This window comes from Camelus ferus, chromosome 6 (assembly GCF_009834535.1).
Source record: "Camelus ferus isolate YT-003-E chromosome 6, BCGSAC_Cfer_1.0, whole genome shotgun sequence".
In the NCBI taxonomy this organism is placed as follows: Eukaryota; Metazoa; Chordata; class Mammalia; order Artiodactyla; family Camelidae; genus Camelus; species Camelus ferus.
The window spans coordinates 42911478-42926256 of record NC_045701.1 but is presented as its reverse complement, the minus strand read 5'-3'; the positions used below and the strand labels follow the sequence as shown (position 1 = coordinate 42926256).

At 34.9% G+C, this 14779-nt stretch overlaps 1 protein-coding gene across 1 annotated transcript in view; it reads right to left on the bottom strand.

Moving 5' to 3' along the window:
- Window positions 1-14779, bottom strand: part of TTC6 (tetratricopeptide repeat domain 6) — a 155964-nt gene that overhangs the window by 26777 nt on the left and 114408 nt on the right. The window contains exons 16-22 of the mRNA XM_032481922.1: window positions 9666-9835; window positions 6835-6955; window positions 5257-5407; window positions 4734-4816; window positions 3786-3862; window positions 3206-3366; window positions 221-355 (exon numbers count right to left, since the gene is read on the bottom strand). Coding sequence (XP_032337813.1) covers window positions 221-355; window positions 3206-3366; window positions 3786-3862; window positions 4734-4816; window positions 5257-5407; window positions 6835-6955; window positions 9666-9835 — 898 coding nt within the window. The remainder of the gene's footprint in view (window positions 1-220; window positions 356-3205; window positions 3367-3785; window positions 3863-4733; window positions 4817-5256; window positions 5408-6834; window positions 6956-9665; window positions 9836-14779) is intronic.

The window sequence follows — 14779 nt, the reverse complement described above, 5'->3', positions numbered from 1 at the left end:
AGTCTTTAGAATATTGTTGACAAGCAAGTATCAATAAAATGTGAATAAATGAAACAATGTAGTAGGTATTGCAGTATCAGACTGACTTTAGCAAGCCAAGCTTTGTAAGAGGGTTTGGTCTAATCTATCACTGTTTAAGTAGACCTCAGAAATGGAACTGAAGGCAAGGAAACAATTTCTAAAATAAAAAATAACCTATGCTCCTAAATGCACAAATTACCATTTGTAAGTTGCCTTCCTCCATGTAACAAAGTCCCAAGTGATATAGACAGTCTGCTGAAGCTTCTATGGCATTTGGTCCTTTCTCAGAATGAGAAAACATATCCAGTGCCTTTTTGAACATTCTCATGGCTTCCTATAATGATTTTTTTTTAAAGAGAGAGGGAAAGGAATGTTTCTTTCTTATATTTATTTAACATGACAGCTTTAAGTGTTAAAATGAATCCTGAGCACACAGCTCTACTCTCATTTCACACGAGGACACGCCAACCAGCTAAAGACACTGAGAAGAGAACCCAGGTGGGGCATCTGATCACAGCAAGACCCACCCGGGGGCCTGTGCTGCAAGTAGGTACTAAGCAGGCTTACACACGTGGACTTTTGGAACTATTATTTCTAAATTCTAAAGGCTATTTTCCTGTAGTCTTAAATCAGACTGAAATTTATAGACTAGTTTATGACCAGTTTCCAAGCAATACTCCTGAAGGGAATACTGGACGGCTATTAGGCTGTAAAAGTTCTCCAATGACAGTATCTGAGATAGTTTTAATCAAACTTTATTATGTCCTGCTATGCTCTTAAGGGGGGGTTCCACTGACACTAGCAAATAAGGTAACATCAAAAAATTACTCATTTATAGATAAACAGCAAAGTTGTACTGTATAGCACAGAGAACTATATTCAGTATCTTGTAATAGCCTGTAACAAAAAAGAATATGAAAAGGAATATACATATGTATAACTGAATCCCTATGTCACACACCAGAAATTAACACAACATTGTAAACTGGCTATACATCAATAAAAATAAATAAATAAATAAATAAATAAATAACCCATTTAAACTATTCTATCAAAATGGTTGAAACTCATTAGTGAAAAAAAATGTCAATTTTCCAGACAGAAACACCTTTTCATAACTAGCTACTCAGTGTATCTATACGGAAATACAAATACTTATGAATCTTTAGCCCATTTTCTCAATTATATTAAACTGCTAAAGAAACAGTGAGGTTTAACTTAGACATGCTAAGTGTCCTTTGTGCCCACCAAGTTTATGCCACATGGTTACAGCCCACTTCAACATCCATCCTTCCATTCTCACTCTTAGCATGAGAATTTGCCATAGAAAAAAATGCATCACCGTCTCAAATTCTATCCTTTTGACTTTTCAAAGTCTCTATCTTCTTCCCTTTGCACCTTTTCCCTCCTGTCTTTGGTTTCCTTTCTCCTCCTTTTCAGACCTAACTCCTCAAGCTGGGTCTTTGACTACCTGCTCCTTCTGCCCCAGCTGAGAAGCCTGTTACCTCTTTCCTCTTGCGGATCTCCGCCCCTTCACCGTCTCCGTGAGTCCATAATGCCTCCCTCCCGTTTAAGTTACAGTGAACACACCTTCACTTTCTCCTGCTTCCTCCTCTAGCTGACGCCCGCCTTTCTCTCCATCACTGTTCTAAAAAATCTCCTCAGGAAGCCCTGGAGGGGCTGCAGGTTAAGGCATACTTACATTCTGAACACAACACTGTGGCAGCTCTGTGGATAAAAGCTTGGAAGAGTGCAAGACTTTTCTATAATTCAAACAAAATAAAAATATGTTCTGGACTAGGATAACGACTATAGAAACAGAGAAAGGACGTGGATTTGAGAGATACTGAGAAAGAAAAACCAAGAGAAAATGACTATTGATTGGGTAGAAGAGGGCAATCCAAGGTAACCTCAGGCTCCTGGCAGAGCTACGTGGGGGAGGCAGGGAGGTGAGTGTAAATGGAAGAGTATTCCAAAACAGGAATTCGGTATCTCAGAGATGTCGGTTCTCTCTAAAATAGTCTAGAGATTCAATACAATTCAATAAAAATTCCAGCAGGGTCTTTAATCAATCTTGACAAGCTGAATTTTAAAATGTATATGGAAGAATAAAAGCCTAAGAATAACCAGGAATTTCCTGGAGAAGAATATAGTGTGCTGACTTGCTCTATCAGGTGTCAAAACTTACAATACAGCTATGGTAATTAAGACATTGTATAATTAGGCCAGGGATAGGAAAATTGATCAAAGGAACAGAACAGGGAGCCCAAAATCAGATCTGCACATACATGAAAAGTTATGATAGATGTACCACTACAGATCTTTGAGTTAGGAGTACGCTGTAATTAATGATCCTGGAACATTCGAGTATCCATATGGGGAAAACTGAAATTGTATCACTCTCTTGCACTCAAAAAAAATCAGTTTAGGGTAGAGTAAGGTCCTAAATGAAAAAGCAAAACTTTCAAACTTTTAGAAGAACATATGGGAAAATATCTTTATGACCTTAGCACAGGGAGGACTTCTTAAACAAGAGGGTTGTTCAACTACATTAAAATTAAGAATCTCTGTTCATCAAAAGACATCATCAAATTGCAAGAGGATACATGGCACACATATAACCAAGCAAGGATTAATACACAGCACTTAGTTTTTCAATGCCCGAAATCGATAAGAACAGAACAAACAAACAAAAAATGTGTACAGGATGTTGATAGAACAGGAAATGAGCAGCCAATCAACATATAAAAAGATGTTCAAACTGAAAAATGTGCATTAAGACCACAAGGAGACATTAGTTTTCATCCACCAAATTGACAGAAGTAAAGTCTGGCACCACCAGCCATCACAAAGGGTGGAGAGCAACAGGAACACTCATACCCCACAGGCGAGAGAAAAAATTGGCACCGCCCTACGGAACAATGTTATATTTTCTTGAAAGTAAAACATTTACATTCTCTCCATGCCAGTATGTTAACAAGACATGAGAAAGAATATTTATAACATCCTTACTCTTAAGAGGAAAAAAATAAATAAAAGGAAACAATCCAAATGTTAATTAACAGAAGAATAAATAAATAAATGGTATCATTTAAATTTGCAAAAAAAAATGTAAGCTGTAATTCTAAGCACAATATAAAAATTCCATTAATAGTTTTAGTAAACGTTACAGAAGACTTTTCACCTTGTTTCTCTTGGCCTTCATTTGAGCTTTTGCTAATAGAGCACACATGGTGATATCAGGCCTACTCAAAGTGATTCCGTCCAAGACCTGCATGGCCTTGTCATGGTTCTCACAAAATGAATAAATGAGGGCTTGCTGTATAGGACTCAATTCAATGAGACCTAAAAATAAAGGAAAGTTTATCAATAACTTTGCCAAGTAGCTAGGATTTAGGATATAATTATTTTAAGGAAGTTGAGCAATCTATAGTCTATCTTTCTAATATGAATTAATAAAGCAATATGATACTAAAATCTCTTTACTATCTATGAACAACAAGACATCCCAAATACAAACACAAAAAAATAAAAGTATCAGCCTGGTATTTCTTATAACAATCTCTCACAAAATTTACTATGTTATGAAGCATTTTACTAATTGGTTATACACATGTGAAACTGAAGTTTTAAAGTTTCAAAATCTAACTCTGACTTTCAAGTGAGTCCTTCATGTTATACATTGCTGTTGCAAATAGTATAAAAAATTTAAAAGGTATTTTTAAAATTAAGATAATTTTAATTCTCTATTTAATTATATTTACCTTTGTTCATTTCTGCTATTTGATAAATAGTGAACTTTGCAAGATCATAAAATTTCATTTTAAGAAGATACTGTCCTCTGTAAGAAATAATAGCTTTTTAATTTGGAGCAGTTAAAAATCATTTTTTTCAAAAAAGATTTTTATACCCAGTTACTTAAAATTTTAAACTACAATACATTCATTTATACTTATATATATATGATGAAAACAATGTAAAGGTTATAAATATTTTATGCATGTCTAAATAGGCCAACCAGCATGGAGATGTAAGGAGAAGACAATTTAGGAAACATGAAGCTGAAAGAAAAGTACTCCAATCTTTCTATACTTATCAGTATTTAAAATGTTATATTCTGTTGCTGAGAAATTATAAAAGATAAACACAGTTCAAGGGACATAAAATATGGCTCAAGAGTTAAAAGACAAAGCCAGCCCTTATCAGAAAGCATTGTTCCAGTGCATTTTCCCACATCTGTTAAGCCCATTTCCCATGTTAGTGATTATAACATATGTTTTCTAGTGATAACTCATTAATTTGCAATGGGTCCCTTTATAGCAAGCTCTACTGCATTTGAAATACAACTCAATGTGTCATTTTCTTCCCCACAGAATTATCTGAGTTTTATACTTGGTACCTCTGGACACAATCAAACAACTGTTCATGAGATCTGTGATAACTATCTAACTAGTAATCGAGAGAGGCTTCAAAGAACTTAAACACTAAACAGTTGTGTTTTGATGCAAGGAGAGAACGAAGGGAAAGGTCTGGTTATCTCATAAATTATCTTAAAGCTTAACAAAAACAATAACTATATCTGACTGGTTGGGGATGGCCATTTCTGGGAGATTAAATATAGAACAAAGAAGGATCAAGAGAGACCTAAGAATTCCAACATCTAGTTCAGATGCTAAGTTATCCCAAGAAGAATTCCATTTCTATGTTCATACCTTATTATATATAACTGGGTCCTATCTGGCTGGAGGTGGATAGCACGAGATAACTCTCTCACTGCCTTTTTCAATTTATGCAACTGTTGAGTGATAAACAGAAACAGTATTATATTAGCTCATAATAATACTGATTGCTTCCTTTCTGATATTTATCCCCTCCCACACTTCAATACAGAAATTTTGCAGGAATCTCTCCTAATGTACATGTTTTTCTTAAGTATCATCAAAACACGTGGGATACAGAGAAGTAAAAGAAAAAAAAAGATGATGATGCAAAGCCTTCTTTTTTTTAAATTATCTTTAATTTTTGAAGAATGATCACATATACCCACTATATAGTTTAAAGTAAATATGATTATATCATACATTCTAGTTTTTTTTTTTTTCTGTTTAGCTTTTCAGTTTTTTACCCTCAACCATAACATCTTTTTCACCAAACATTCAGGAAATTAAAATTTTTAAAAATCAAACTTTTAGAAATTAAAGATTTTAAAAACCCATATTCTCAAAACTTAAGTACCTTATGATAGGCTTCTGCTCGACAAATATACCCTTGAATATATGAAGGGTCAAGTCTAATAGCCTCAGAAAAATACCAAGTGGCTTCTATGTAGTTATCTAGGTATAGTAGATAGATGAGGCCAATATTTATATAAGCCATAGTAACAGTTCTAAAAAAAAAAAAGAGAGAAAACAAAATCTTATTAGACATTTTAATTATTCCAAATGTTCTCAAATTATAAATGAACCTAATGAAATACACACATCAATAAATATCAGGGTTTTGTTTTTTTTCAATGTTTTACTAAAGCAAAGTACATTTGTTAATTACTTTCTATTAAAAATTATGAGCACCTTTATAAAATCCTTGATAAGGAATAAACATTTGTAGAGTCTATGCTAGGAACAGAATTCCTGAAGTCTCCTAGACTCTTAGCAACATTTCACTCTTCCTTGACTTAATCTTGACTTATCCTGAATTTACAAGCTTCTTTTTCCTCAACTCAATTTTTGCCTTAGGCTATGTTATATTCGCCATGAGGAAAGGTGAGGAACAGTGAGAAACAGCAATATTCTTGAGGCGTAGGGTTAAAAATCCTCTCCACATAAGTATTAACCCAGCTGCTTTTCTGTATCATATAAACGTTTTTCTCTCCTAGAATCAAACCGTTTTCAATATAGAAATGACCTTAGAAATCATTTGCCCCATGCCTCCATTTCAGAACGAGGAACCTACACAGCTTGCAGCCCAGCTTCATGGAAACCCTGACCCTTTGCCTACTGCCCACTTCCTGGCTTTCTGCAGCTGGTACTCATTTCTTTCTCTTCCTGACTCAAAAATATGCAAGAGAAAACCACTGTGGCCATTATGGAGCCATGCTCCATGACTTCCCTGAGTCAACGTCAAAGTTTACCTTAAATAAGCTAAGTCAGCAGTCTGCTGGTTGCACAGAACTGGCATGATTTGCTACTCTTTCTGACACCCTCCATTTTAATGAATGCTTCTTTGGAAAGAAGAGTAATTATTTAATTAAATTCTGTTTTTTACAGCCTGGCTTTCTGACTGGTGTATGTAACTTTCAGTCTGTTTCTTCATGAACCTCTTTTCTAATGGTATTTGCTTTTTCCTTTTGCTTTACTAAACAAAATGTAGTCAGAAGTTCTAGATGGAAGATTTCCTCCCAGTGAGTCATACATTGTGCATACCAACAATATATCAAGCAGAATATTCTGCCATTATTTTAAAACTTGATGACAGTTTTCCATGAACTTAACTTCAAAAAGTCCTAATCTGGGCATCCCCAAACTGTTTTTAATTACTTACTGATTTTGTTATCCATGGATTTAAATTATTCTCAAATCCATTCAATCTCTAAAATTCGCAAAAGCATCTGAGGCAAACAGATGTTGAAAATAGCTCTTATTTTAGAAGTAATCTTATTTTTAGAAGTAGTATTCTAATTCTAGGATGACTTCATAATTGTCTCATATTTTACAAGGCCATTAATGATGAGAACAGAAAGCTTTTTCTTTCATTTAAGTATTTTCTTAAACTTACACAAAAATGAAATCAGTAAGACTAAAACGGAAAGCGTACCTTTCCAGAGAAATAACAGCTTCAAAGTCACAAACTGCGAGCAACCAAAGTTTTAGATCTGCATAGAGTATGCCTCGATGTAGAAAACAACCAAGATTCTCACAGCCATCATATATGAGAGCTTAAAAATAAAAGTATGTATCTTATTTGGGTTCTGAAAAAACATATCCGAGTTATCTTTTAGTTTATACTCCTTTCTACTCTTATTCTTATTTTTTAACATTACACAAAATAAAACCTAGCTATAATAAGTGTACTTATTTGGTGAGGAAAAAATAGTATTCACGTAAAAAATGTATTTGTTCATAAGTAGCAATGTGACTATCACACTTCACAAACTCAATGGAGCTGGAAGAAATCCTGGTGGTAATCTAGGATAGTCCACTCACTTTACAGATGCAGAGATTCAGGTCCAAAGGGGTTAGGTACATTGGCTGTGGCTGTAATGCAAATCAACGGCAAAGACGGCCCTAGAATCTAACTTATTCAGTTCAGTGGATTGAAGTCAGAAAGGCGCCATTGCCCTTTATGACCTGTTATTATCAGGAAGACAGGAAGGCATCATTATTGGCCAAGGAGCAGGTTCCAGAACAAGCCCAGGCTATGGCAAACAGCAGATATCAGGCTTCTAAACATCTACCAGGAAGTGCAGCTCAAAGGGGCTACTTCAATGCAAGCAGGCCTTAGAGTTAAGGCAGGCAACCTAACCATGCATGTCCCAAAAGACAGAAGCATGGGGCAAAAATAACCTCCTCTCAGTACTCCAGGTGTGTGGCTTTCATCAGTGACCAGTCTAGAGGTCATCTCATCTCCTCACTTACTGATTTCCCCCTTGACTTTCAAAAATATGTAGTGAATTAGATGAGATTTCCACATTTGATCCATATCTTCTAAGCTTCTCAAGCACATTCTGCGTAAAAAGGGAAAGTTTTGCCAAATGTGCATAATACATGAAATGTGCAGAATGTTCAGAGTCTGGTACACAAGTATTCATGGTACTAGTTTTTGGGAAGTATACCTAGTGTAAGCAATGATCATACAGATTAAAGAAATAATCACTTGAAGGCAATCTGACTTTTCAATTCACAGTCTGATTGCCTAGCAAGGAGAAAGCCAACTTCAGTTTTGGTAGTTAGTCTAGAAAAATAGAAACATTCTTCTTGAGGGAAAAAAAAATATATTAGAATTACTTAACCTCTCTGTGCTTTGGTTTTCTCCCATCCAAGTACTAAGCAGGCCCGACTCTGCTTAGCTTCCAAGATCAGACAAGACTGGGTGCATTCAGGATGGTATGGCTGTAGATTGTGCTTTGGTTTTCTCATCAGTAAAATGGGCATGACAACATTACTTACCTCACAGCATTATTCTGAAGAGTAATCGAGACACTCCATATATAGCATTTAGAATAGTGTCTGGCAAGTAGTAAAATACCTAATAAATGTTAGACATTATTATGCTTAGAAAAATATCTTGAAGGTCCTTTTTTGATTTTGGGAGATAAAACTCCTTAGGCTCGCCTAAGGGAAAGGATTGAGGCCAAAAGTAAGCAAGTCTGCTCTAAATAAAGAAATAACGAGGATTTGTATTATTGTGATAGCCTAGAAAAGAGCGGGTGAGGAACCCGAAACTTGGAGAAGAGGGAAATATGAAAAAGAGGCTTTTAGGAGAAAAGGAAGAAAGCGGTTCAGCCAGATGGCAGATGGACAGGGCTGACAGAGCTAGATAAAAACTAAACTTACAGAAATCGGGTTATTTACCCTTCAAATTTAAATTATCTGTGCTAACTTTATCCTCTGAACCCTAAAACTTTCAGTAACAGACAGTAGCCACAAGAAATGAATTGGTGAACAAAAATGGAGAATCAATCAGAGAGCAGAAATTAGATGTAAGGATGACAAGGGAACTGAACAGGAATCCCCAGCCCTCTCTTTCAAGAATCCTTGGAAATAGGCATGAGGGCTGTAGACTCCTCTCAGCACATAGGATGGGCTTTGAGTTACTTTATTTGAATATTCATGGGAAGGGTGATCTCAGAAGGCAAATGGACTTAGAGACATCAGGGAACAATCATCTTAGATTGCCTTCCCCAAGGAGCTGTGGATTCTCTTCCCAAGCGTTTAGTGACTTCCTTAATCTCTAGATTCTGCCTCACCTAGGACGATGAGATTGCAGCACTTGGCACCCAGATGAACACGGCTATGTTTGGAGTGTTGGACTCCGGCTAGACTTTGCCAGTCAAGATGAGCTAATTTATTCAGCTGGAAACTGTTTATTGAGCACTTAGCTCTGCCTAGAACTGTGCTAGACATATTTATATACCAAGAATGTGCTGGGACAGGTTAAGGTGGAAATGGCCACTCTTAGCTGTTGGTATCCTTTAACTGAGGATTCTCAAAGCCCACTTTTGGTTTAAGGGTTTAAAAAACTCTGAATTTAACTAATTTATGGGCTGGGAGTAGGACACAGCTCACCAGGAAAATTCACTGCCAATTTAGCCAGATGACTAAGAAGTACACCTGAATTTCCAAAAATATCCTTAGAACTCAATACATAGAGATTTCTTTGATATGCCATTCTCTCTTTACCACGGTTATACACGTGTAAATACACAATCACACACACTAAAAGAAACATTTTTAGCTAAACGATTATAGGTTATAAGTATAAATAAATATATATACTACAAAACATGTATTTATAAGTATGTACATAGAACTATATAATAATATACATATTTCATTAGTCATCCCACGTTAGTATTCCACCCCATGAAGGTGAGCCGCTGAACCTCAGATTAAATTCCTACGTATGTGCAGTTGAAGGTGAAGTACCTGAAACACTATAATCCTGTAGTGCTCTTAAAGGATTACTCTTTCTAAATAAGCAGGCTCTATAATACAATGCTAACCAGTTATTAGGATCTAAGTGAATTGCAACAGAAAGATCTTGAACTGCTTGCTTATAAAAGTGCCGTTTAAAATATGTTCTCCCTCGGTATGTCCTAGAAAAAGAAAAAAATTTCATTTTAACATGTATTGCAAAACGTAAGTTTTCTCTCTTTGGCAAACCTATGTAAATAATTTATATTTGAACGGCAATTTGCGATTATTTCTCTTCGCTTCCCGGGAAAGTTTAGCCATGATATTAACAGCAAAAAGGATATGAACTATTTAGAAATAAATCAATTATACTTTATTATATATAAAATTATATGCTTATTAATTATATGTTTACTAGTCTTTATTATATTTTACTTTCATCAGACAGGTATATCAATAAAATAAATGATATACTCAAGATGCATTGAAAATACACCAAAATAAATGAGAGGCTGCTTTATCTACATGGATAAAAGCTATTATATCCATTTTATGAAATAAATTCTATTTCCATTAAATTCTGATTTCAATGTCTTAATTTTCGTTGACCTATATCAACTCCTGAAAATCTCAGTTCTGATCACTTAATAATGTGAAGGAAATCAGTTTTTAGAACTAAAATAAAGAAGACAATTAAGGAAAAACAGGAATAAGCTTGTAGGTTGCCTGCTCTGATGAAGTTAAATCCAGAGGGGAGGAAAACAGGTGCTCAAGAAAGTTCTATGATGAAAACAATGGTAATCTGGAGAAAAGAGTGCAGTCAGTATGCTGGCAAACTAGTAACAGAGGTCTTTCAATATCCTGGAGCAAAATATTTTTCACTCAATGTGTAAGAAATGTCTTCTTAATTTTCTAATGAATATAAGTATCACATTAATTTTTTAAAATTTCTGATTGCTAAAGAATATTATTATTTTTTACCATACATATAATTCTGAACTTAAAATCTTACAGAATAAAACTTTAGTAATATTTTTTGTAGGATACCATTAAGTCATGTCAATTCTTCAAACACACTGACTTTTGCATCTGTTTCCTCTTTCAGTTCCACTGCCTCAATATTTCAGACCCTCATCAGCTCACACCTGGGCTTCTATATCACTCCATTCCCATCTCTGGAGTGATAAGATTTGATCATCAGATAATAAAGATCATTTTCTTCAAAAACTTTCAACAGTCCCCCTTACTGACAATGGGATAAGGCCACTTTTAAATGGCATATAAGGCCTTCCACAACATAACACTACCTTACAATATCTTGAATTGACTTTCTTGTTCTCCAACTAATTTGATGCCTTCCTGCAAGTAATCCCCCTTTAAGTTAAGACGTAGACAACCAGAATAGACCAAGAACTAGGCAGGAATTTTAAAAGAGCTTCAAAAAAGTTTGCCCTCCCTTCAAATGGCTACAAGCTGGGATAATTTTAGAAGTTATTTCAAACTTTCAGAACCCAAAAACTATCCAATCCTAAAGGACATGTTTCTAAGAAAAGAAAAAGATGAAAGGCTTAATTCATTTTGAGAAAGTAGCCAAGTCCTGAAATCAAAATCTGACTATGAATCTAGTGAACAATCTTACTCTGAATATAAATGAAAAAATCTTAAAGAAGGTAAAGACAAAGAGAATTCAGTATAGTTTAATAATATTCTATCTAAAAATATATGATGGCCAAGAGTCATTTATCCTTCAAAAATATAAAGCCTATTAACATGAAATTCTTTTAAGTAGATCACAGGAAAAAATTTAAACAGGGGAAAAAAAGATATTCCCTTGACATAATTAAAGGATAAATGGCTCAAAAACTGCAACTGTGATATTTCTTTGTAGAAGCCAAAGATATTTTCATTAAATTCAAAAGATGAAGATTCTTATTATCACTAACATTATTGTTAAGTTAAAGATGATGCAATGATAAAAAGAGTTGGGAGATTAGAGTAAAGCAAAAGTGGTAGAATAGGGAACTCCAAAACTCCACCTTTCCACAAAAGCAATGAATAAGCTGACAAAACCTGTCAGAATCAATTATTTGGGAACCCTGGAATCCAACTAAAAATTTAGAACTATCAGGGGAATGCTTAATAAAGGAGGAAAAGCTGCTGAATTTTGAAAAGAGAGTTCTGTGGCATTCTAACTTACTCTATTTCCCTACCCAACTTCCCAGACCTGTGGTGGCCTCGAGGTCAACAACCTGCATTCCTGGTACAGGTCACTAGTACAAGAGGGAGCAATACTGATTTTATTCTCAAAGAGCTGTAGCTGTGTGTTTTGACCTGTCTGGTGGATGACTGAAAGGTTGATGCAAATATGTCCCTCTGTTTTGACTGCCTTAGACCTTTCTCAGGGCTGATGTGACTTCCTGGGTGGTATTTATCAAAAGCATTTAAAGGCAAATGTATTAGCTGCTGCCACTTGGGGCAAGGATTACAGTTGGGGCAAGCAATAGGCAAACCAAAAAACCATGTGAAGAAAGAAGCTGGAGAAAGAGATACCAGGGGAATGAGGGCTTTAGAATGTTTCCACAAATTGCAGGGAATTTAAAAGGCCACATGCAAACCCAAGGCTGAAGGAATGCACAGAAAACACCTAAGAAGACCCTAAGCTCTCACCTCTGCTTAATTCAGGCTCTCTGCAAGTAGGACATGAAAGCTAAGGCACTGAAGTTGTCCAGATAAGCACTGAAGGAGTGCCCTAAAACAGTGCAAACCTGCAAAGATTGAGAAATGTTGTTTGGTTGGTTGGTTGGTTGGTTTCAGAAGTTTAAGGAAATCTCAGTCAGATCATGAGCTGCCAGCTAAGTTAGCAGAACAAAGACTTCAGTGGCCACACACGACAAAGAATACAGACTTTACCAAAACCTGTTCAAAAAAGTCACTAAACCAACAACATGAATGACAAGAAGTAGCAACAAAAAACCCTGGAAGAGGAGAAGGTAAATGTGATATCCAAAGGTGCCAAATTATAATATTCAAAGCCATTACTTTTCAACAAAAAATTACAAGTGATGCAAAGGAAGAAGAAAATATGGCCCATTCACAGGATAAAAGGAAATTAATAGAAGCCATCCCTGAAGAAGCCCAGACTTAAAATTAATTGTCTTAAAATCAGATTAAAAGATTTTAAATCAACTACCTTAAATATGCTCAAATAGCTAAAAGGAACCATAGATTAAGAACTGTAGGAAATGGAGAGAATGATGTCTCAACACACAGAGAGTATCAATAAGATTGATAGACAGAAATAGATTAATAAATTATTGAAAAAAAGGAGCCAAATAGAAATTCTGGAGTTGAAAAGTACAAATACAAATGAAAATTCACTACAGGTTTCAACAACAGATTTAAGAAGACAAAAGAAAGACTCAGGAAACTTGAAGTTAGGTCAATTCAGATTATTCAGTCTGAGAAGCAGAAAGAAAAAAGAGTGGGAAAAAAGTCTGAGACACCTATGGAACATCATCAAGCATACCAACATGTACATACATTTCAAGTCACAAAAGGAAAGGAGATAGTAAAGGAGCAGAAATAACATTTTAAAGAATAATGGTTAAATATACAACATCTTCTTTACCCAGTCATCTGTTGATGGACATTTATACATGGAATACTATTCAGCCATAAAAACCGACAACATAACGCCATTTGCAGCAACATGGATGTTACTGGAGAATGTCATTCTAAGTGAAGTAAGCCAGAAAGAGAAAGAAAAATACCATATGAGATCGCTAATATGTGGAATCTAAAAAAAAAAAACCAAAAAACCAAACATAAATACAAAACAGAAACAGACTCATAGACATAGAATACAAACTTGTGGTTGCCAGGGGGACAGGGGGTGGGAAGGGACTGGGATTTCAAAATGTAGAATAGATAAACAAGATTGTACTGTGTAGCACAGGGAAATATATACAGGATTTTGTGGTGGCTCACAGCAAAAGAGAATGTGACAATGAATGTATGTATGTTTATGCATAACTGAAAAATTGTGCTCTACACTGGAATTTGATACAACATTGTAAAATGACTATAACTCAATAAAAAAAATTCTTAAAAAAAATAGACTTATCATGTAATCCAGCAATCCCTCTCCTGGGCATATATATCCAGAGGGAACCTTAATTCAAAAAGACACATGCACCCCAGTGTTCATAGCAGCACTATTTACAATAGCCAAGACATGGAAACAACTCAAATGTCCATCAACAGATGATTGGATAAAGAAGATATGGTACATATATACAATGGAACACTACTCAGCCATAAAAAAGAATAAGACAATGCCATTTGCAACAATATGGATGGACCTGAAGATTGTCATTCTAAGTGAAGTGGGCCAGAAAGAGAAAGAAAAATGCCATATGACATCATTTATATGAGGAATTAAAAAAAAATAATAATAAGGACATGAATGAACTACTTATTATTTATAACTAAGATGATTGATTTCTTGAATATGTGTAAGCATACACATTTGACTGTCCTTTATGATTGGATTACTGCATCCTGCTGATTCTTATTTTGTAGTTGGCTTTATTCCTTTGATAACTATGTAAGTTTACAAAGCTAAAGCTCTAATCTGTTCTTAGAAACAATGATGAGTACATATATGTAAACTAAAAATACATGCAGTATACTGTATATATGTATTTACATGCAATACAATGTGTATGTGCAGTTGAACTGTAATAATTCTACCTAATAAAACTGAAAAAGGAAAAAAAAAAGAGTAATGGTTGAAAGCTTCTCAAATTTGACAAAAGAATTAAATCTATATATCCAAGAAGCTCAATGATTCCATGTAGGAGAAATACAAAGAAATCTACATAGAGACACTTAGTAATCAACCTGTTGAAAGCCAAAGATAAAAAGAGAATCTTGAAAGCATTAAGAGAGAAGCAACTCACCACGTACTTGGAATAATCAATAAGATTAGTAGCTGATTTCTAATCCAAAATCATGGAGGCCAGAAAGATTATGACTCACTGAATATTCTATAAACCATAAACACAACAAGTAAAGAGAAATCCACTCCTAGGCACAATACAGCCAAACTGTTGAAATTCAAAGAC